General features: G+C 36.0%; 2 protein-coding genes across 7 annotated transcripts in view; one reads left to right on the top strand and one right to left on the bottom strand.

Annotated features, from left to right (window-relative positions):
* Positions 1–339: 339 nt before the first annotated feature.
* On the bottom strand, positions 340–4,555 carry LOC108143917 (maternal effect protein oskar). Its single transcript, XM_017268497.2, has 4 exons — positions 3,882–4,555; positions 3,085–3,508; positions 1,838–2,599; positions 340–1,455 (listed from the first exon to the last, which is right to left on the bottom strand). Exons 1-4 carry the CDS (start codon positions 4,462–4,464, stop codon positions 1,353–1,355), a joined length of 1,872 nt encoding a protein of 623 aa, XP_017123986.1. The 5' UTR covers positions 4,465–4,555; the 3' UTR covers positions 340–1,352.
* A 4,931-nt stretch (positions 4,556–9,486) lies between these two features.
* LOC108143816 (tight junction protein ZO-1) overlaps positions 9,487–25,169 on the top strand; it is a 90,549-nt gene continuing 74,866 nt past the window's right edge. For all 6 annotated transcript variants that reach the window (XM_017268339.2, XM_017268338.2, XM_017268346.1 and 3 more), the window contains exon 1: positions 9,487–10,680. In XM_017268339.2, the coding sequence (XP_017123828.1) occupies positions 10,140–10,680 (541 nt within the window). In that variant the 5' untranslated portion in view covers positions 9,487–10,139. The remainder of the gene's footprint in view (positions 10,681–25,169) is intronic.

The following is a 25,169-nucleotide window of genomic DNA, read 5'->3' as shown; positions in this document are numbered from 1 at the left end:
TTAAACAATTTATATAAACAAATAGGTAATTAACATATCTGGGGTATTCCTTAAGTTTGTACAATGTTTGTTTGAAACTCGGGTAAGCATCTACCAGTGCTTCAAACCTTGTTGGCGCTAACTTTAAAATGTATCTTAATTTGATTTAGATTTGTCAGGTCTGTGTTTTATTATTATTACTTTATTTTTCTTTCAACCACTTTCATTATTGGCAAGACAAATATTTATTTATTTGTTTAAACGTCTTGAGGTTTCCATATTTGCATGTTCTTGTGATTTTTAGTTCGCTAATTAGTAAAAAAGTACTCAATAACTGAATGAAGAAATTCCAAACAAAAGTTATTTTCCCTTGTTTTATTATTTTTTCATTTTTTTTTGGATTTTACATTGCATCTTGTTATAGGACAAAAAAAACGTGATCACCATCAAAACATACAATTAACATACATTCAAGACAATAAATAAGTTTATAAATAGTAGATAGCTATCTAGAAGAGTTTAGAGTAGATCTGTTATGTGCACTGTAATTCTACACTGTGCAACAGAAACACGCTTAGTGCGCACTTCCGGTGGCGTGTCTGCAGCAGAGTGTAAGCTTTTTATAAACTTTATTTCAACGGAAACCGGAACACGAAAATCGCGCAAATGCTTCACTTGAATTTGCTTGAGCACATTAATAATAAATCAGCCGCGGCGTTGATTTTGTGCAAGCGAATTTTCCAAGTGGAGCAAGTGCATTTTCGCTGAAGACAAAATGCAGCATGGCTCAAATGTATTTCGACCACGCCCACTCCGTCCTCCGTTTTTGTTTTTGGAAGGGGGAGTGGCAGGTTGCGATACAGGAGCATGAAGCATTTTGGCCCACAAAAAATTAAGAACAAAAAACAGTTTACAACATTTGCAATGGATTTGCATTTAAATTCCATTTTGCTTTGCAATCTGATTTATAAAGCAGATTTCAAGGGAAAATGGTTTTAGAAAAGTGAAAATGTTTTGAGAAAAGTTTCCAACTGCCTGCAATTTTTTTGTGTTTGAATTTTTGCACACCTTTTGGGATATCAGCAAAAAGTGTGCAGAAAGTCTATGGAATATTCAATGATTTCACAGGCAGTGAAAAGGAAAAAATTAAAATCTAGAAAATAACACAAAACACACAATTTTATACAATTAGGGACTAACACAATTACACAAACATATATATATATATATTAACAGGGGACATACATATAAAACACATTAAAATTAAGCGAATTCCGTAAAAACAGCGAGCCATCAGCGTAAATCGTAAAAACATCATCACAAATCTTCATGGTGCCAGCCCAGTCAATATATATTGAATTAGAAACTCAAACTCAATACTCCAGATTTGATTCAATAGTTTGCAGCACACGTTGCCGCCCGATTTTGTTCCAGAACAGATATGGCTGATTGGAACCAGTGACTTGGCGTGGTGAGCTGCAAAAAAAGATTTGTATGCTTAATTATTTGATTTAACTTTTAAACACTTCAAAACAATGCGTGTTAAAAAAAATAATTATAGGCATTGATAAGGATTTAATTAAGATTTTGATTTTGAATTTGAAATTTTAAATATAGCTAGAGATTTGTAAGGATTTGTAGCATAGAAAAGAAAACAATTATTTAAAAGCCAAAAATGTTTCTTAAGTTTGCCGATCAAATTAAATTTACGGATATTTTTTAAGAAATAATAGAAATGAAAACAAGAAAGTAAAAATTTGATTAAAGTATAAGATATCAATGAATTTTTTCAAATTATTTTGTTTCTTAAATTTAAAAAAGTTGTAAAATGTTTATAGATTGCAATTCACTTTCGTACCTTTGAAAACAATCGAACCGCACGATGCCCCTTTCGTTGATCAGACAGGAGTGTATGTCGATGTATTTCAGGTGACAGCACTCGCTGCGGATGAATTTGTTGAACCGATAGATCTTATCACACATAGTCTTGTCATGACAATAGTTGGCCAGCGGGGCCAGATTTGTGAGAATGGGCACAAATCGCTGGCTATGCATCTCCTTGATCAGCAGCCGGAAATCGTGTTCGATTTGAACCAAAGGCCTTCCGCACAATATATCCACGGAGCCGATGTTCACGATGATCTGGGTGCCTGCGGGCAGTTGAACTTTCTTCAACCGCCGCCGGGCGCCATTGATCGTTTGCCCGGAGACGCAAAGTCCGGACTGAAGGATACGCTCGTGTCGCCTGAATCGGCATTTTAGCTCCATGCGGGCGAGATATAGCATAAAATCATCGCCCATGAGCGGAAAGTCCAGCAGGTAGGCATCGTAATCCGAACTGATGGTCAGCATTGAATCGTTATACGTTCCACTGGATAAAGTCGTGGGTGTTGGCGTCATATCGTGGCGTCTCTTCAGTATATTCATATCATTAAATGGGTTCACAAATGATCCCAGTTGCTGATTTACATTTGGTTTGTTATTCTGGTTGTGGTTCTTGCCGCATGGTCGCGGCTCGGGAACAGCAAACTGAGTTCGTTCCTCTGTAGCATCGCTGTATATATTAATGGGCACTGGCATCTGCGGTTCGTTTGCGCTGGATTGCTGGTAGAAGTTGTTGCTAAAATATTAGGTTATTAAGAAAAATATTAGAATTTTAAATTACTACAAAATATTAGGGCATCTATAATTAATTAAAATGATCAATCAAAATGCTTGAATTTACTAATTATTGAAATAAAAAGAACAAGTCTCTTGCTAATTATTTTAAAGATGAGCTATACAAAATTTCTAAATGTATTTCCTAAATGGAAAAACAAAATTTTTTTTTCAAATTAATTTTCTTTCATAAATAAAACTTAACCACCACAGAGTTATACCAAACAGTATCTCTAGGCAATGTTTAAATTGTCCAAAATAAGTAATTAAATTTAAAATTAATATAAAAAATTAGTTTTGAGAATTAATACTCTACCATGAAGTATATCTTAAAGTAGGAAATTCGTTATGATTTAAAGAGATAAGATTTAACATTTTTTGTTCATTAATGGGGTTCGTAGTTCGTTTGTAACAATTGTGGTTTTTAATTAGTCTGATTCCACTTACAGATGTTTCCAATTGTCCTGGTAGCACCAGTTCGACTCCGCTGCCTCCTTGGCCAGTTGCTGCAGTGGAGCCGCCTTGGTGGTGGCCGCCTGGAACTGGTGTTCCTGTTCCTTCAGTTTTGGACCGGTGTTCAGGTTGTTTTCCAGCTGGGACAAGGCCCGCCGTTTGTAGGGGAACTTCCAGTATCGTGGTGGCGGACGAGGTTTGTCCTCCACGGAGGGAGCTCCGCTGCTGTAGTCGCTGGTGCGCTGCTTCTGGTTGAGGACCATGTCGAGCAGGTGGCGGTTCTTCACGTTCGGCTTCAGGTTGAAGATCCTCTTGCCGGACTCGCTGCACTCGGCGGTCACGTTCGGAATGGTCAGCAGGAAGTCCGTCACGTTGTCGTGCAGTGGAAACTGGCAGCCCGTCTGCTTTCGATATTCACCTAGAATTATGATAATTTGGGAACATAAGTTATAAGGATTTTTATCAGTAAAAATATTTACCATCATTATGCAAATAACTTAAATGTTAATAGAAAAAAAATTATTACTAAATACTAAATTAAAAATAAATTTAAGCATGGATTTCGGGTGGGTCATTTCTTTGTGGAACCCTTTTAAACCACGTGTTCGGTTCAACATTTTTTTTTAGCACCAAAAAATTAACAATAATATTAAATTTATAGGCATTAATTGTCAGTTTAATCAGAATGTAAAAAATCTACAGTGGGCAAAATAAGGATTGAAAATTTCATACAATGAATCCTATTGAATTTTGTTCAAAAAAGTAATACCAGCATAGTAAGGAAAACTTACTTTTGATGTTCGATATCGTGATCCCATTCTGGGCGTGGCTGAGCAATATGGCGCGCACCTCGGTGTCGATATCGGGAAACTCCTCGCGCACAGCTATATAGTTGCTCTCGATAATGGTCATGCTGCTTTTGTAGCTTTTATGGCTTTTCCGACTTTTGCAGCTGTTGTTGTTCTTGTTGTTGGTGTTGTAGGTGATTTCCTCGGTGGAAATCAGAGTGGATGAGAAAAGTCTGGTTACGATTTGCAACTGCTGGCTGCTCTGCCCGGTGACGTCATGGGCCAACGGCACTTTCCACAACTCCGGCGATTCGGTTTTTCGCGTCGATTTATAGATCTTCTGTAACTGGCGCAAAAATTTGGATTTCTCCCGTAAACCGGAATAATCAGCCTTCACGAAGATCTTGTAGAATCGGCTGGAGGAACTCTTGCGAAAAGATCCAGTTGCCTGGAGTTTTTCGCACAACTGCTTCAAACACGTGGTCACCCGATTTTTCACGGACCTCAGGCGATCAGTTTTGGTGGAGGTATTGGTGTTGGTATTACTGTTCGGTTCGCTGGGGAATTCACTTCTGACTGCGGCCATCGCTCGTACGAAAGTGATCCAATCTTTTTCGATTCCTCGCTATACCATCTCCTTCATCTCCATTCATCCGTTTTACGTGTACATATGTACATATATAACATCTCGATTTGGAGACTTACGGGTCTTTTCGTACTGGAAGGCGAATTAGTAGGTGGCAATAGAGTAACTGTAAACAGTTAGCGGAGATTATGTTTAACTACCAGTAGAGGTGTTACATATGGTTAGGGTGGTTCACTTTCGCCAACAATAAATCCAATACCTATTAAAAACAAGAAAGAAAGCAAACTTCGGCAAGCCGAAGTTCATATACCCTTGCAGCTATTGCATGAATTAAATACTTTTGAAAACATTTAAATTATGATTTACTTCAGTATATACTGAAACACAGTGAAGCTATGATGATTTGCAGCTCAATTATTAGATAGTTATTTTATATATTTTTATTAGTTCTATGGGAGCTATATGATATAGACGTCCGATTTTGATAAAATTTAAACCATAATTCTGAAATAATTAAACATTGCCATATGTCGAAGAACTAAACAAAAAATTAAAAAACAGAAAAGTTATAATTTTTTTCATTTATTTCTCCGATTGTTCCTATGGGAGCTATATGATATAGTCGTCCGACTTTGATGAAATTTAAACCGTAAATCGAAAATATTTAACCATTACTAAATGTCGAAGAACTTAACAAAACATTAAAAAACAGAAAAGTTATAATTTTTTTTCATTTATTTTTCCGATTGTTCCTATGGGAGCTATATGCTATAGTCGTCCGATTTTGATGAAATTTAAACCGTAAATCGGAAATATTTAACCATTACTAAATGTCGAAGAACTAAACAAAAAATTAAAAAACAGCAAAGTTATAATTTTTTTTCATTTATTTTTCCGATTGTTCCTATGGGAGCTATATGCCATAGTCGTCCGATCCGGCTCGTTCCGACTTATATACTACCTGCAATAGAAAGACAACTTTTGGGAAAGTTTCATGCAGATAGCTTTAAAACTGAGAGACTAGTTTGCATATAAACGGACGGACAGACGGACAGACGGACAGACGGACGGACAGACGGACATGGCTAGATCGACTCGCCTAGTGATGCTGATCAAGAATATATATACTTTATAGGGTCGGAGATGTCTCCTTCACTGCGTTGCAAACTTCTGACTGAAATTATAATACCCTCTGCAAGGGTATAAAAATGTAGTGCAGAATAAACATATAACAATCTAAATAATACAATTTAATTAAAGCTCTAAAGCTTTTTATGGAAACTTCATCATAAACGATTGACACATTAACATGTGTTCTGTTTTGTTAATCAGTCATCAATTGAGCTTCACGATGTGCTTACATGGCCATCATTACAGACACATTTAAAGCAGGTTACGGAGCCACTAAAACCAATTAAATTCAATTACCACCTGCAGAACCATTTGGAGACCATTACTCAAAGCAGTTTGCACTGTGTTCCAGCTGGCCATTCAGTTTTATGGCCTTTCTCTTGGTCCAGATTAGAAAACAGCACGCCGGCAGTGGGTCTGCAGTGCATCAAGCACAAGTAACTACGAAATAATAAAAATTCCACAATAATTCAAATAGTGCCGACGAGCGATGCCACGTGCGGTGGGTCTGCTGCTAATCGGCAAATGGAGCTGTCTCGGCAGCAATTCCCCAAGATGATTATAATCGAACAAGTGCACCTGAAATTGCAGGAAAAGTAATGGAAGAACTTCATCTGAGGGTAAGTCCAGGGATTGATGGATGACTGAAGGGCCTTCTTACATTACAGAATGTCCGGATTTCTGCACCCCGGAAGAACGACAGACAATCGGAAAGAGGCTTAAAGCCTCTTAATCTTGGCAACTAAATACAGTCTTTCTTCTGTAACTCATACTCCCAAGTAAGAAGATTACAAATAATATTTTATTCTATTTACTCCGCCAGAAAAAAAAACTGAAATTTTAGTTTTAATAACAGCCCCATTACTTTTTAATTTAATTTTTATACCGAAGAGTCTAAAACTGTAGTGCAAGGCCTTATTTTTAAACGACATAAGTTTTATTTTGATACTTCCGTCGCATTAATTTAATACTTATATAATTGAGAAAATTGTTTATACCCAATAGATTAAAATTTATGTAACAATAGTTTAGTTTCTTGGGTGTATATTTTTTTTTTTAATTTTTTGATGGCTTATACAAATTTTGCCAAAGTCATATATATTTATTTACCACAGTTCAAACTTACAAAAGTATTTAGTTATAGATGTTGCACTGTATTTTGTTCCCTACCCTCACTTAATTGCAGAGGAAGCTGCAGAGACGTGACGAGCAATACAAAATAGGAACTCTGGACAAGAGCATGTGGTACAATTTGATAAAATTCGCCACTTCCACATTTTCTATTTGCTGAATGTGTAATCCCGGATAGTTGGAGTGGGATAAAATCAGCCAGATTTTTGTGCTATTCAACTTTTCCTTTCTGGTGGTGTTCCATTTGTTTTGAATGCACTCTCAACCCAGCAATTGTCCGGTAATAATAGTGATTTGCATTCCAGGCCTTCCACAAACACTCGCACAAATTAACTTCTTTTTTCTCTACACCCACCTAAAAACTACAGTGATCACTTGGATGTTGGATGTAACACACATTAATCTCTGGTAAGGCTATAAGGCTTACACATATTATAATATGTGAATGCACAGTCCTACAAAATGTTATTGAAATATTATTATTATTTTCTTACGCGCTAGAGCTATTATGATTTATTCGAACTATGTTTCTAATTAATATTCCCTACTCTAGGGGCCCTTTTTGATTGACAACTTTTGCCTTAAAGTAGTGGGAGCGAATTTGTAATCGCAAAATGCAATTTACCGCCTAGATTTGTGAGCGACACTTTTCATTGGGTTCGACTGCATTTTTGCATAAATTATGGAAGCCGACAGAACAACTTGTTGTTATTCTTTCTGCTATTTTAGAATATTTACCAGCAGCGAGGTTATTTCGCAGAGGGCGGCTTAAAGTTGGGGGATAGGCAAATTATTGTAATCAATTTATGCGAACAATTTTGTGATTGCCTCACTTGGGGGCGGGAACACCTGTTAATCTGCTGACAGGCGGAAAATTTCAGGAATGCTGAACTGGAATTGGAATTTGCAGATTGCAGACCATTCGCTTGCCCAGAACTGTAGTACACCCCTTTGGAATCTGATCACCGTTCGGCAGCTCCGTCACTAATTTCCCTTAATTATCCTTATCCGTTTCCAGGGTCTGGCTCAACATCTGTTATTTTTATCCCGCTGCAGTCATCGATTGGACTGCAAAAGGGCCTTAATCAGGGCGCCGCAATTCAAACACACGTAATTAGAGCCTTTCTGTAATTGTTTGTATGTGGAGTTACACAGTTACAAAAACTAGGAAAATATAACAATTTTCCTAATGTAAGTAATTAAAACAATTTTAAGTAGAACATTATCAAAAAAAAAAAAATTAATTAGATCAGAAATTTGTTATATAAGTTTTACCTAAGCACTTGCCTAAAATCTAAGAAAATATAAAAACTTTTCTTATTAAATACAGAAGTTCAAATAAATTAAAGAATAACATTATCAAACAAAAATCTTAGAATATCGGATATTTTGTGTACAAGTTTTACTTAAGCACTATTTCACAATTTCAAAGAAAAAGCAATATATTTTAAATAGTTAACACAATATTCCAAAAAGTTTTTAAATTATAGAAAATGCTTTGTTTGGAATCAATTGAACATGAGAATAAATTTTTAAATATAAAATTAAGGCTATTTAATTTAAATTATTCTTAATTTTGGTTGCATTTTTGATCAGTGCTTGGCTAGCCCCTTAGTGATGACCGGTTACAAGTTGGTCAACAGATTGTAAAATGGCAAAGCACTCGAGATAAACGGCCAAGCATGTGGCTGAGTGTGTGGCCGGTTGGCAATTAATCAAGGCTAGGTGTCGAGGACCGTAAGACTGCTTCCGATTCCGGTTTTTGAACCCCGAGAGAGTCCTCATTAGGGCCCACACGATATGGTAATTCTCCGTCCAATTCAATATTTGCTTTGCAAGATTAAAAAATACAAATTATTTTGGTTATCTGTGAATTTTACTTGAAAACTTTTTTATTTAACTTAAAACTTTAACAAAAATATGATGCTATTTTGTTTGCATCCTAATATTTCCAATACATTTTTAACTTACAAATTAAAATGTTAATAACTAAAACTGTTTAAGCAAACTATTTTATTTACATATATATATTTCACGAATGTTTATAAGAAAGGGATATAATTAATTAAATTTTTTAAATTATAATATTTTGACGTTACATTGTAAGATAAATAAAATTGTATTTATTTGAGCAAAGTGAATAACAAAGACAATTGTTATGGCAAAGTCAGACCAAGCTACAAAGAGAGACAAAAACACAGAGAGTGCAAAGTAAACAAAATTATTTTGTTTGATTTTGTTTCACACACACACATACATATGTATATATCCGCTCATTGCAGCTGCAGTGTATAACTGCATTAACAATCAAAAGCAATTACAACTTTCTCGCTCTCCTCTCTCAGTCCATCTTTGCACTCACTATATACCGGTTTTCCATTACACTCTCGCTCACAAGGCGCTCAAATTCACTCAAATTAGGAAGGAGTATATACTGAACTAGTGGATACCACGTAAAAGAATTGATATGAGCAAAATCGGAAATTGCATTGAGTCATTAAAATCTATTTATTAAACAAATATAAAAATATAAGTAACAATTATTTATTAAGTATTTATTTTTCTAAACAAATTAAATCAACATCTAGCAACACTGTGAACATGACTATCCGTTCAACCCGTTAGGACATATACAGCATACCCCCCAACTACAGGGTACTTTGAGACCATTTCGAGAGAGAGCGAATCAGGGAGAAAATGTTTGAGTCGGGGTCTTAAAATCTATATAAGCAACTCGCATCTTTACCCACTCGGTAATTTTTTTTCAAGCGCCGAGCTGAACGCGCGGTCAGAAAGCCGTCGATTAATGCGGTTTTTAAAATATCAACCATAACACGAATAAGATAAAGTGCCGGGTAAAAATATAAATATTTGATCTCGAAAAAATATAATATGTTTGACCACCACACGAATTTATAAGTTTAAAGTGCGAACAGCAAAGAAGCGTATAAAGAAACGAACAGGAAAATAAATGGCGCGCATTTTTAAGTGTATTCTGTATTCAAGTGAAAAAACCCAATGTCTCAAACAAGAAGAAGTTGAAACACCTGGAATCTTATTCTAAATATTAAATAAAACAAAAGGAATAAATAAAATTATAATGCAAAATAAAAAACAAAGTCAATTTTCTTGGCATAATATAACGAGCACAAGAAACAAAAGCAAATAAACACCAAAACTTATATTACAAGTAAACAACAATATCTAATTCAGTAAAACTATTAAATTATCAATATTAATCGAATAAATTAAAGTTTCCTTACATAAATTTAAAATAAAGTGAATACAAAATATATAATCAAGTTAAATCTATTACGAAAATGCCGCAAAAATGGCAATGTGAATTGTTTGTGTACCAGTAAGGTGCAATAAATAACAGTAAAAATTAACAGTTAAAAACGGAAGAAGCCAAGATGACGCGCGAGGAAGAGGAAGAGGTGCGCTCTTTACTCACCCGTCATACGGAGCGCATAATGCTGGATTTGGGGAGCACCGATCTGCTGGCGGTTTTGGTCAAAAACTCGGTGCTCAGTCAGTCGGAAGAGGATCTACTGTTAAAGCCGTACAATGCCGTAACGCCCACGCCCTCGACCGCCGCCTCTGCCACAGTGGAGCTTCCTGGCAGTGCTCCCTCTCTCACCAAGAGGAAACTAAGTGCCGTTGCAAGCAGTGGTAGTACGGCAAGTGGGGGAAGTGCAGGAAGCGGGGGCAGTGGATCCTCTCGGTGCGCCAGTGTAAACGGAGACGCCAATTGCGACAGCCGCTCACTAACGCCCTCTGGCGGCGGATTATGCTCTGGACTAAACGACGCCGAAATCCTTAGACTCCAGTGCTCCAACCTCATCGAGATCATCGCCAAGAACGGATTCGAGAAGTTCAAGCAGTTCTGCTACGCCATCGAGTGCGAGTGTCCGCAGCTGATCGAGGATCTAATTAACGATCGTCTCAAGAGCGGTAAGTACTCTTTTCCTTTTTGTACACTGTGGAAAACTATCACCAATAAAAAGCATCCATTTGGTTTGATTCAGCTTTGGCAGAAAACATATAAGACTTGCTCGAACATCTTTACGACAGTTTTGGAAACTCATAATATTATGTTTTTACCGTGTGGAAGCCGGCGTTCGATTAAAAAAACACGAAAACACCCTCTCTTAACCGGTTCTGTATGATCTACCTGATCCCACAATGCGTTGGCAGCTTTAGTAGCCCGTATCTCAGCTGTAAATTATTCACGTAATTGTTCGCGATCGGTTCTCGAATTTCTCATCTCTGCTAATTGGTTTTGATTTACAGGGAGCACTCGTTAATGATTGATTTTAACATTGTTATAATACAAATTTTATGTAGTCCAAGCTTGGAATTATGAAAATTGCTCTACATAAGGTAAACTTCTTTGGTGAAATAGAAAAAAATGTGAAATTCTAGGTATCAATTTTGGAGCGATTACTGTTTAATTCTTCGGGTTTTTTTTTATCGCCTTTGCTCTTTTGCCCACGGCAACGTGGGAGTTGGCTTAGAAGGTATGCGAGTGGGCGGGACACCAGCCATTTATAGTGGCGCGTTAATAATAATTGGCATTATTTGAGATTATTGTGCTGATTATGGAGACTTAGCATTTATGCAAATTCGTTTTATGAGGTGGCGGTGCCACTTCAAGCGCGTTTTAAAAGAATTCACATTTTGTAAGAGTTATTCCCTAGAGTAAATACAATTTTTCCGTAAAAAAATCTTATCACTTCTTGAGGAGTTAGAAATGCAAATAAAAGAAAGAAAAAAGAACAAACAACCGCAAGACGAACAATCCAAGAAACGTATTCATTTGTGGTTGATAAGAAAACTCTTGATTTGAGGATCGTCAGAAAGAATGATGTTCAAAAAAAAAGAAATAATTTTTGATGTGGTACTTGAGACATCTTTTATGCTTATCCTAATACTTTGAGCTTTGATAGAACACTAGAGGAAAAGTATACATTTGCTTATAATATTAAATATTCTCACATATTCCATTTAAATATTTTCATAACCTAAATGAGATATTCTATATTATGAAGAACGATAGGACTATCAACTTCTCCCACATTCCATTAAAGAATGATTGTTTATTTGCCAAATGAGTTTCTCTGAGGTCATACCTGAACATCTTCCCTATATCCACTCCCATTTTTTGCCAACTTCAACCAAAACGATCCGTCAAAAGTTCGCACAGCTGTTGCGGCATCCACACGCTGATTCATTGACCCACAACTTTAACATTCGTAGCCAAGCCCATCCAAAAGAGTAAAACAACAAAAACAACAACAGTTCAACAACAGTTTCAACAAAAACAACAACAAATCAATGTCGGCATGTAAATTTTGCTGCCCAGACTTGTAAATTACCCCACCAAAAGACAGAAGACAGGAAAAGAAGAGGGAGTTTGGAACAAACTGAACAGCTAAGACCGAAAATTGAGATTACAAGCTGAAAGCAGCTAAAATAACAAAAACAACACAAAAAAGAACTTTTGTTGTTCTTTGATTTCGCTTGTTTTATTCCGCCGGAGGGAGTAGAAAACAAAATAATCATACATTTAGATACAAGATCCATACAACATTGAAGATAGAAAAATAAAAATACAGCCAAAGCAAGAGTAAGACTTACACTTAGAAGGTTTATAGCCTAAGAAGCTAAAATTTTTTCGGGACCCCACAGACACGAATAAAATTCTCTTCTTATGAAATTAAATTAAATTATAAATTAAAAAAAAAAATTAACAAGTTAAAATAGCCAAGTAATATTTTGAATCGAATACATTAAATATATTTTGATAAATTTATGAGATACTCTTAATTGAATGACAAATGATGTTCCATAAATCTCAAAGATACATTTTCTTTAAAGTACCTCCTAAATTACTATTAATAGAGATACATTTTGGAACACAGCATGATCACTATAGAAGGATTAGTGGATTTAATGTGATATAAAAACTTGAATAATGGAATCGGGTTAGCTGGTTAAATTGTGATTGAATTTAGTTGTATGGCTCAGGCTTATTAAGATCGTTCCAGGAACTTAATATATGAATCACAAGCCTGGTTTTTTGTAGAGCATTGAAAAGTGCCAACAACAAGAACAAGCCAAATGAAAAACAAGAACATTATAGAAGTAACAACAAAAACAGACCCATGGCGAAACGTATTGTACACATAAAGCCCTCGATCACGTTTTACGATTCCGGCCACGATTACAGAAAAAAGAAAGAGACGGAAGGTGAGGAGTGAGAGAGAACGCGTTACGCGTGGTCCATGTTCATGTTCTTGAGTGTGTTGGTGTGGTTATTTATTTTTTTTTTTTTTAGTAACTCCATTTGTCCAACTGCCCCCGCCGGCTATTTCCCTGTTCCCCTTTTTTCTCCTGTTTTCCCGGCATCTACATACATATGTGTGTCGTAGACCAATCCATTCATCATCATCATGATCAGGTTGGGGAACATCATAATCCGTTTCGCAGTCGTTTCGCTTTTACTTCTTTACGACTTTTTCAGCCCCTCCTCATCTAGACTCTCTTTTGCTCTCCTTCGTTAGCTGATTCTGTGTTTGCTAATTTCTTGTACGTGATGTTCTGGCTTTGCTTTTGCCTCCCTCTTTTCCTCCCTCCTTTCTTTACCTCATCCTCCAGGTTTTCTTTACCTTTGCCGCGGCGGTGGCTCAGGTAGGTAGAACATACAGCTCAGGTGAAAATAATAGTACTTGGCTTTCAGCGTTATCTTCACCATATAATAATACTACTTGTCTTGCGCAAATTGGCTAAGAATGCTGAAACCTTTCACTACAACAACTATAGTTTGAATTTGAAAAGATCGGTAAGGAATTTAAAAAAAAAAACAAGTTCTTAAAAATGAAATGGTTCTTAAATAATATAAGAAGTATTTTTTATGATAGATGCAGTATCTTTCGAACCTCTTTTTAAGCAAACAAATGCCACATTTAATTGTTCTTTTAGATTTGATCTTAGAATGTTGAGAAATCATGTTAACGCTACTATTATCTTAAGCATAATAGTAAAATCCAGGGTAGAGTCAGTACCCTTCACGTAAATTACAATTACTTACAATGTCTGGCTCTCTTCGCATTTGGATTTCTTCCCACTTTTGAGCGGCGCTCCCTTTTGGTAGTGTCTTTTTGCATTTGATAATTTATGCAGCATAATCTGGCCGATGACGTTTATCGTTGCCATTCCCATTTGTCCCCTCCGTTCGGTATCTTTACTCCCTTATCCTCGTTCCCCCTATTTCCTTTTTAAGCCGCCTTATCGTGTTCTGTGCATCTTTTGTGGCTGTTTGCACTGCCCCTGAGAATCGTTTCCTTTTATGTTTTATTTGTTGAATTCTTTGATTTCGCTTTTTCTTCTTATTTGTGTTTTTTTTTTTTCCCCCGTTTCGATAATAATGATGTTCACCTTTAGTTTTGTTCCATTTCGTTTCGTTTCTACTGCGCATGCGCGCATCCTGTTTTCGACTTTTTGTTTTCTACTTTTGTCCTACTTCTTCTGCCATCTCGTTCTCGCTGCTTCTCGGTTGAAGTAGGTCTTGAGGTTTGTTGTTGTTTGTTGCCTTTTGCGTTTTGATTTTCCAACCTCTCTTCCGTTGCACTTTGATCGAGGAGGGAAACTCGGTTTTGTGGCCCAGGATCTGAAGACTGGTCGTCATTGATTTTCAAATTCATGTCCAGGAAAGTCGTGGAAGAAACTGCAAAATGGGTCGACTACTCATTAATTCGTTTACCTCCGGTACTCGTTAGTAATTGGAATTCATTGCGGTCTGAGCTCATTATAAAACCGGATCTTAAAAAGCAACTTACATTTTATATGTGTTTTGTGATAAGCATTTATATGTATATTAATAATTCTTTTAAGAATGTAACTTAAAGTTCAGCAATTGTTTCGAAGTAATAAGTATAAACATATCGCAGAATAGATCAATCTACCAAATATCGTTGGTACGATAATGGTTTTAAATGGAAACCCACACCAACTAGTTTTGTCCAAGTAAAATAAAGCTTGTTCGGCTTTAAATTTAAATCGAATTAGATCTTTTGGGTGGCCTTTCATGATGACAAATAATAGCGATTCCCGTGATTACGATTTAATTTCCCTTGCGTCTGCCCTATTAAATCACTATTCATTTCGGTAGCTGATCGCAAGTTATGGTCCGTGGTATGAGGCGGTTTCCATATCCAAACTCTTCGGATCTTTTGAGTCTGGGACAGTCTGCTAAGCCGCTTACCCACACAACTGTCACGCAATCAGCCCGCGATCCCCATTTCCCTACCTCTACAGGTAACTTGTTTAACTCTCTATTGGCCATTTTTGCCGTTTCCACACTCGTTCTGATTACAAAGAACGAGAGGGGGTAACGAAAATGGGTAAAGAAACTATGACTCACGGGGGCCGTAAAGCCATTCTCCAAAAACAGGCACTGCTCCATCGGTTCCAGACTGCTGGCGTCTGCTGCAAGCTGCAAGTTGCTGCAGTTGTTGCAGCTGGAAGCCGCTTTAACTGTTTCTCCGCTGGTCGTCCCTGTCCGAACAGGAGTCTTTCGATAAATATAAACTGACATAGATACTGGAAATAAGAATAACAGCAATTCCAAGAATTTTATAAGACATATATATATTTTATACATTTAAAAGTTTTTTATAGGTGCAACACTTACTAAATGTTTACTCATTAAAAATTCTAATTTAAAACATGAAAGAATGCATTTATTTTTGAACATGTTGATTTCTTAAATACAACAAATATTAATCTGAAAATCTGTGGCATCTCAGTTTTACTTGTTTTAATCGTTTTGCCTTTGTTACATTTCATTATATCAATTTTACTTTTAAAATGGTATAAAGACTTAAGTGAAACGTTAAAAAAAACAATTTCTTATTATATCAATAATTGTTAGAATTTTATAATTCTTCCGAGTCTAACTTCTGTGGAGATCACTGTACCACAAATGGTTAAGAAAAGGTGAAGAAAAACAGGAGAGCCGTTGTGTTTACTGCATTTTGACCCGCTGCTTTCAGACCGGCAGCAACCACAAAAAAGCCGAATGCAGAATCATCTTCTTTCCCTGGGGATTTTCTTCCCTATTTTTTTCAATTCCTACACTTTTTCTATACCTTTTTGTACAAGTCATTAGCTTTAATTTACAAATACGAAGTCCAAGCAACATGGTTAGTTTCATTCATATTCATAGTTGGTGTTCTGTTCAATGAGAGCGCCTTAAATGGTCGTTCCCCGTTTTCTTGGCATTAGGAAATGCATCAACAAGATCGATCTGTTTAGCCGCTCCACTGCGTTTTGCCCAACCCATTTAAAGTCTTTTTTGTGTATTGCTTATTTATGGGTTTTTTTTTCCAGGTATTGAACTTTCAATCTTGGTGGGCCATTGATCCCACCACACTGAATCCATTGAAATTCGTTTTGCGACCTTTATTTTTGATTTTTATTGGTGTCTTTTTGCGTTGTTGAAAATTATGATTAATTAGTTTGATCGAGATGTTTGACTGGGCAAATTTTTGATTTAACGCTTCGTTGATCTTGGGTATATTAATACCCGTCGACTAATAAAGCTTTCTTAGCTTGACTGGGTAGAGTTCGAATATTGAATAGCACCTCATATTGCTTGCTAATTACTTAATAAATAAATGGTTCTTAAATTACTTCATTGCTGAGATGGTTTTATATTTTATTATGGACCATGTAATTGGCGAATGCTAGAAATTAAATAACAAAAATATTAAATTGAGGACAGCAAAAATTTTTGCAATAGTAAACATTTCTTGGAGAAATGATGAAAAGCATTTCTATATTTGAGAATTTTTTTGAGCTATGCCGATTGTTGCCCCATTTCAGATTTTTTTCCGGGCAATTATTTTCAAATTACAAGCACTTTCATCCACTCATCTGTATCTAGGCTATTATTTTCTGATTTTTTAACCTTTTTTGGGGACCGTTTTAAATGTGTGTTCGCAGTAGTACCACGCAGAAACAATGACCGCAATGTTTTTTCGCTTTTCTGCTTTTTGTTTTGTTGTTTAAGCAATTTTCTGTCCAAAACAAAGTCTAATTTCGCAAAACTTTCTTTTTTCAATTGCGCAAAAAGTGCCTTTATTGTTGCTTTTCCTGTTGTTGGCCTTTGTTTAGCTATCCCCCCAATAATGATGATGATGACAACTAAGTGAGGGAAAAATATAAGCTGAAGGTGGAAGGGGAAGTTCGGACAATGTCAACAAGTCGAAATGGAATTTGCTACGCTTGATAGCTACTGTAAGCCAGATAAATCCAATTAATTTGAATAAACCATTAATTTCAAGGCTGAGTAAAAAACGCCCAAGCTCAGTTTATAATTCAATTAAATAAATGCGAAAATTTGACATTGAAAAAAGAAATATGGAATATGGAATATGGAAGTGTATTCACACTGTACCTTGACTGGTACAAGAAACATTAATTGTCAAACATTCTGATTTGAATTTAAAAGTAATTTACCCTCAACATGAAGAAAACATAGAACGATTGATTTCTTTCTCAATATACATGTTACAATAACAATATATCTAATCTCCGGGGTGAAGGAGGCCGTAAAAAATCACTTTAACAGGCAGCGAACAAAATGCTTTCAATATACAATTAAATACTCCATTAACTCGGAGACCCTGAAATGGCCATAAAAATCAAAATAAAAAAAAAACAAGAAAGAAAGCAAACTTCGGCAAGCCGAAGTTCATATACCCTTGCAGCTATCGCAAGAATTAAATATTTTTGAAAACATTAAAATTATGATTTACTTGCGTATATGTTTAAAAACATTGAAGCTATGAAGATTTGCAGCTTAATTATTTGATTGTTCTTTTATATATTTTCATTATTTGTATAGGAGCTATATGATATAGTCGTCCGATTTTGATGAAATTTAAACCATAATTCTGAAATATTTAACCATTGCTATATGTCGAAGAACTAAAAAACAAATTAAAAAACAGCAAAGTTATAATTTTTTTCAATTATTTTTCCGATTGTTCATATGGGAGCTATATGCTATAGTCGTCCGATTTTGATGAAATTTTAATCATAATTCTGAAATATTTAACCATTGCTATATGTCGAAGAACTAAACAAAAAATTAAAAAGCAGCAAAGTTATAATTTTTTTTCAATTATTTTTCCGATTGTTCCTATGGGAGCTATATGCTATAGTCGTCCGATTTTGATGAAATTTTAACCATAACTCTGAAATATTTAACCATTGCTTTATGTCGAAGAACAAAACAAAAAATTAAAAAACAGCAAAGTTATAATTTTTTTTCAATTATTTTTCCGATTGTTCCTATGGGAGCTATATGCTATAGTCGACCGATTTTAATGAAATTTAAACCGTAAATCGGAAATATTTAACCATTATTATATGTCGAAGAACAAAACAAAAAATTAAAAAACAGCAAAGTTATAATTTTTTTTCAATTATTTTTCCGATTGTTCCTATGGGAGCTATATGCTATAGTCGACCGATTTTAATGAAATTTAAACCGTAAATCGGAAATATTTAACCATTATTATATGTCGAAGAACTAAACAAAAAATTAAAAAACAGCAAAGTTATAATTTTTTTCATTTATTTTTCCGAGTGTTCCTATGGGAGATATATGCTATAGTCGTCCGATCCGGCTCGTTCCGACTTATATACTACCTGCAATAGAAAGACAACTTTTGGAAAAGTTTCATGCAGATAGCTTTAAAACTGAGAGACTAGTTTGCATATAAACGGACGGACAGACGGACAGACGGACAGACGGACGGACAGACGGACAGACGGACAGACGGACGGACAGACGGACATGGCTAGATCGACTCTACTAGTGATGCTGATCAAGAATATATATACTTTATAGGGTCGGAAACGTCTCCTTCACTGCGTTGCAAACTTCTGACTGAAATTATAATACCCTCTGCAAGGGTATAAAAACTGAGAAGGGAACGAGTATCATCAAACAGTAATGTGATATGGTTATCGATAATTTATTTACTTTTAATCAAATCAAAGAAACAAAGAAAATGAACATGATTTTGCTTACTCTGTATTTGCCTTCTTCTATCCCTCATTTCTTTCTTTGGCTATGGTGTTTTAGAGGGTCATCTGTAGTTCAACTTTAATTGACAGAGATACCACAGAGGAGTGTGCCATTGACCAGCTGTCCTCCCCCTTTTTTCTCGCTGTGTGGTCAGCTTGCGGTTTGAGTGACAGCATTTTATGCCGCCTTGGGCGGAAATGGTAATACAAACTTTATGGTTACAGTGGGTCAGATTCCCCGAGAACCTCATATTCACATAATCCATGGCAAACTTCCAGACAACTTTGATGTTGAACTTCCCGGGAAGACGGCCCCAAAATCAACGGCAGCTCTTTCATAAATAAACAAAGCAAAAGACTTTTTTTTGCTGACTTTTGGCAAATCCACAAAAAATTGTTTATGGCGTTAAATTGTTGAAACGCTCCCAAGAAAACAAAATGAAGGCATTGCGAAAAAATAAACCAATTTTGGCTGTATATATCTATGCGATTTGGCCAAGCCAAAGAAAACAAGTTGTTTCGAAATGATTTTGAAATTGGATTTTGCTTATGAATAGTCAGTTAATCGATTCAAATTCAAATTAATTCAATTTTTCATGACTTTCACATGCGGCGTTGAATGGAACTAAGTGGAAGATAAATTGATCTGTTGTTATCGAAAGATTAAAAGTTCTTCCGTTTATGGAGCTCTGACACTATGATTAAATGTTATTAAGTTTTGGATTGTTTTTATGAGCAAACCAGGTTTTTTGAAAGTAAAATACTTTTTTTGGAATTAAATAAGAAAATTCTTAAACCTTTTTCTTTGTAATAAATATTATAACAAATATAATTTGGTTGTTGGTAATTCAATAAATCTCCTTCAACATCAATTATCTTATTATATCAATACTTTGAAAGTGTTCTATAAATTACAGATGTACCATAAGAAAAACTTCTTTAATATGATATGATATATGATGATATATGATATATGATATGATTTAATATGATTGGTTTTACACATGGCGTACCAATAGCAATAACTCCCCTTTCCAACATATCGTTCAACTTCAGTTGCTGGAATTTTGCACCGAACATAAATCAGGATGAAATGGATTTTTTATATGATTATCAATCACCATTAAGTTGAAAAAATAAGTTGAATCGTCGTTGGGCTGCACTAACTAGTTGTGAGATGTTAATCGAAACTGAGGATCTAAGCGCATTTATCATTATTCTAGGGAGGCGTCGACTCAACAGCTTGGGCCATAAATTTTCTTCAAAAACTAATATGCAAGCTATAAAAATGAAGATTTTTTAAAAAAAAATATAGCCAAGCAAAACTGTTGCACTGAAAAAACTGAAAAATATTTTTAAGCAGCAATTTGTATACCTATTTGTATATTAATTAGCAATTTATGCTCAAAGCTATTGATTTAAAAAATGTAAAGTGAAAAATATAAATTAAATATTATAACTATTAGCTCGGTACTGAATATAGGGAAGGGCATTTTCTTATAACAGCAGTGTAAATAATTAATTAAGTTAAGATCTTTTCTTGCTGTGTTCAGGATAGGTTCGTAAACACTTTATAGAGGGGCTAGGGGGCGCCACTGTGATTTTATGTGCGCGAGTGCAAGCAGCTTCCGGCGAATCGAGAATCGAGAGTTTGTTGGATACGCTGGACCTGGGACCTGCGTTGTTTATCTCAATCATCGACGGTCGTTCCAAGTTCAGGGGATCCCCCCATCCCGAAGACTCCACTTCTTCGATGTTCTTCCACTCTCTCTTTCGGTGGCTGGTTTCTTTTCTTTTTTTTCCTCTTGGCTTTAATGAAATTTCTTAATTGAAGCAGCTGGACGTCAGACGCCACAGTAGACTTGTTCTGGTTGTTCTGCTTTGATTTGATCTATATTAATCAAGATCCAGGCTGGCGTCACAAAGTACATACACATTTTTATGGGAAGATCACTCGGACTTTGATTAAATTATCTGAGATTTTGCATGCTTATTTTAGAGCTTAATTTATGCAAATTTATAGCGATTTTATTTATTTAAATAACACGGGGATTGTTTAATTTTTGGCTGTTATTCAGCCTTGTCCAAACCCACTTTCAAATTTATTTCCTATACCACTTTGAATTTTATTTTTATACCACTTCAATACCCACTTTTGGGAAGTAAATTGAATTTAAAGCAATTGTACCGAATTGATTGATACATAAACTGATTAAAAATGCAATTGGCCAGTTTGATTTCGGCAGTGTTTTAATTTAATTAATTTTCGACTCCATTGAATGCAAATTTTTGGCCGTAGCTGGACCCTTAATTACGAGCTTTATTTCAGCATTGATCTACTGGTAGGCGTAACGAATGCTTAACCTCAGTTTATTATTTACAGCCTCACTTCCCCCGCTTTTTTTTACGCTGTATTGCACCTGTCGCAGCCACCGCAAAAAACATTGAACAAACATCGCTGATTGGAAGCCATTAGTTTGGGCCTTATGTGACACACATGTGTTGGCAAACGTAATAAATTCAATACAAAACGCAATACAATGGCAAATTAGAGCAACTTTTGATGACGAGGCGTGGCTGGCGACACAAAATTTCAAATAGTATAGTAGGTTTGTGTTGGCGTTGCCAGCAACGCATTGACGTCATTACAATGATTATTTTAATCGGAATAAACTGGTGGATAGGAAGTTAGTATGTTTATGCTGCAGTCAATTAATAAATGAAATTAAATTAAATTTTAGATTAAGACTTTTGTACGTAACCAGCTTAAGCTTAAATTTCACTAACAAATATAAGCAGACTCTATAAAATTAAAGACACTAAGCAAATACACAGTAAGTTGAAATTGCAAATGAATTTGCATAAATGAATGACTACTTTGCTGGATGTGTAATTTTGGCAAACGAATATATATAGCAAACAGGGCGTGATCTCTGGCCAGCAATATCCGCACATTTCGATTTATTCTAAATGAGAAGGGAACGAAATGAAACATCAGCGGGTGTGTAAATATTTTCTTTGCACGTGCCCACATATCCCAAAACTGTGAAACGGAAATGCGAAACTTCCCTTCCGCTGCGTGGCCACAAAACCACTCGCTGTGCAATTATTGCATGCAATTTTCCTCACCCACCCCATACCCCATTGCATTTGTCCTGTGGGAAAATGCAATTTCTCTTTGACTGTCTGAAACATTTTGGTTCACACAGACAGAACTTGCACTCATCATTTATTTATGGCTTCTGTCTGCAATTGATAATTTAATTTCGCACTATTATTGTTATTTATTATGCGTCTGCTGATCCTCGACCACAGGGAACACCCTAGTGGATCAGCTTTTATTGCCGAGGGACAGGAATATTATTAACGGAGGAATTTATGTATAATGATTGAGCAACAATGTCGGTATTCATCTGTGATTTGTCGACTGATGAAGCCTTTCAATTATGAATTGCATTCAAAGATTAACTTAATCAATGCGACCGACTTGATGTGATAAGAAGTTCAGGGTTAATAAAGCTGTGATGACTTATGACAAGGCGAGCACAATAAAATGTTAGACGATCAGTATATGTTTTCAACAAGACCCAATGTTTAAAATGTTTCCTATGTTAAATATGAGCTTAATGTCAACTCATCTATGGGCTTAATATTTCCTCTATAAACCATTTACTCACGCCTTTTTCCCTTGGAAACTGACCAGTGTCAATGACCAATTTAAATGAGTAATGAAGAAAAATACAAAAAAAGCCAAAGAGGCGAAGAAAACCCACTTTTCACGCCTCCCACACGAACTCGCACACTTGTGCACTCGGATGCATATCGGTTGGCCACCGATTATGTGAACTTGAGGCCGCTGAAACCTTATTTTTTCGTGTTAACTAGCCGCATTGAATACGAAGTGTATTTCTACTGCCCCCACAAACTCCTCACCCGATGATTGGCAGCTGCAAAGAGGTTCATTAGAGCGCTAATAACAAGATATGTAACAGTCTCGAAAAAAGCTGCAACAAGAGATGGAAAACAGAAATCATGAAAATTACACGACGCCCAACATGGAAATGAGTGCATTTGTGTGCGTTGCGTGCAGCAGGAAACGGACGCCTACAAAAATATATGCACTTGGACAAAAGTTTATGAAATTTGTTTATCAATTTGAAAAAATATCTTTAGATATACTTCTCACAAATCTTTAATGTAGAAGACTTTTAGAGGAAAAATATTCCCAACAAAATAAAAAATAAATGTATTAGTAGATTATCTTACAATAGTGTTTGGGATAATATCCGTATCAAATCTATCTGCTACCTACCTTGTTAAAAAAATCCGTTGATGTCAATTTAAAACTTCATTTTTTCTCTGTGCCTTTACACACACATTCTAAATTGGGGGCGGTAGGCGTGTCCACAAGTGGTGGCGACTAAACAAGAGCAAATTCCAAGTAATGAAACCAAAACCAAAAGCAATTAGATGACATGCGAAGGGGGCAGAGTGCGTGGTGTGTGTTATCGTGTCGTTTCCCCTCCGTCATTAAATTAATTCATTGCAAACCCAACCTCAGCGAACTCAACCACATCGAAGGCTTAATAAATTGCTCTGCTCGCAACGGCCAAATGTAGCGTAAAATCATACCAAAGCATCAACATCCAGCAACAACAACAAATAAATATAAGCCCAAGTGTTGCATAAATTAATAAATTTTCCTTGGCCGTAAAAATTTCCATATCATAGAGCTAAACACGAAAACTGCAGTCACAGCAAGAAGGAAATTGCTATAAATTACAATTCATCGCCATGCATTTTCATGCCTCAGTTGATTTTCTGAATAACGAAAATACATGCCACAAATACCCTCAGTGAAGTGATCGAATCTAAAGAGTAGGCTGCAAAAGGGCTTTTGGTCTTTGTTGAGGAGGAAGAAACACTTTGAAGAGTGGGTGTGGGAGAATTTTCGAAAGATTTTTAACAAAAAAACACATCAATGCAAGCACAAAAGCAATGTGATTCGAGGTAATTGGTATAAAGTCGAACATAAAACTTTGACTTTTGCAGGTTAGACTGTCTATTAATCTTTAAGTGCCTAAGTGAAATTATCGCAAAATTCAATCGGTGGTTTCCTCGATTTTCCTTTTCCCGATGCAAATTATAAGGACAACTGAAAACGCCGCTTTTGACCGCCTTCATGTCACTTCTCATGTCACGTTAGCTGCTGGCAACAGATGTTTGAGCTGATTGAGCGACTGCCGCCATCATCAGCAACTGCAACCGAAACACCAGCAACATCAGCCTGCATTTGCAGCAGCAGCAACATCATCAGTGTGCAATGCTGGTCTTTTGGCTGCTGTCGGGCACGCCTTGTCGGCTCATCGCTCACAAAAAAACCGAGAAAAAAGGGGAATCGGGGCGACCGAAGCCCGTGCTACTTGACTTGGAACTTCCACCTTCCTGACTTCGGCGGCAACTCCGCTATGAGCATTAATTTGTGCCCGCCAGTCAGACATCTTACGACTCCCACTGTAAAAATGGCAGCCACAAGACTTTGACTTTCCTAGGATAGATATACTCTTTGGGAGGGTATATAAAATAGTTTATTTATCAATCAACACAATATTTAAATATTGTAGAATTGCTTTCTAACTATGATATGTTTTAAAATAAAACTTAAAGAAGTTAAGAATTCAACTATAGTTAAAGAAATAGTTTAGGAATAGTTTCAGTAAAATAAATGTATGCATTAAATACATTTTCAAACTTAAAGAAAGGAAGGGTATTTTAGGCTTCGCACAAAAGGCATGTTTTCCCACTTTTTTGCTCCATTACTGCCGCTGGTCCGTTTGAAAAGAGGCTTTGCTCCTTTGTCCGTCCAATCAAACACATGTCAAATGCCGCTGATGTTGCCTGTCGCCGCATGTCCGCCATTGGGGAGCAGGAACCTGCATCTGCATCTGCATCTAATCACGGCCTCGGGCGCGTTTCACTTTCGCCGCGTCATGTAAATGTGCTCTCACCTGTCCCCGAAGTTCCCCAAAGTCCCACGAAATCCCCAGACGACCACGCTCGCCATATAGTTAGTACGTCAGTTTGGTCAGCCCATGTTGTCCACATATGGAAACCCTCTTCCAGCTCCCCAAGGCCTACACAAAGAAAAAAAAGTTCCCAACTGCAAACTACCTGTGCAAGTACATAATTAATATTTAAGGCAAATCAATAATAATAATATAAATAGTATTTTCAATTTAAATCTACTTAAAAAGTTTTTACTCAGAAAAGAACTTCACATAAAAAATATAAAACTGATATGGCAATAATATTATTTCTTAGTGCAAGCTTGTTTTTTATCC

The sequence above is a fragment of the Drosophila elegans genome, unplaced genomic scaffold (genome assembly GCF_018152505.1).
Source record: "Drosophila elegans isolate 14027-0461.03 unplaced genomic scaffold, ASM1815250v1 contig_468, whole genome shotgun sequence".
Classification (NCBI taxonomy): Eukaryota; Metazoa; Arthropoda; class Insecta; order Diptera; family Drosophilidae; genus Drosophila; species Drosophila elegans.
The sequence above is the reverse complement of the archived record's forward strand: the minus strand, read 5'-3'. Positions and strand labels throughout refer to the sequence as shown.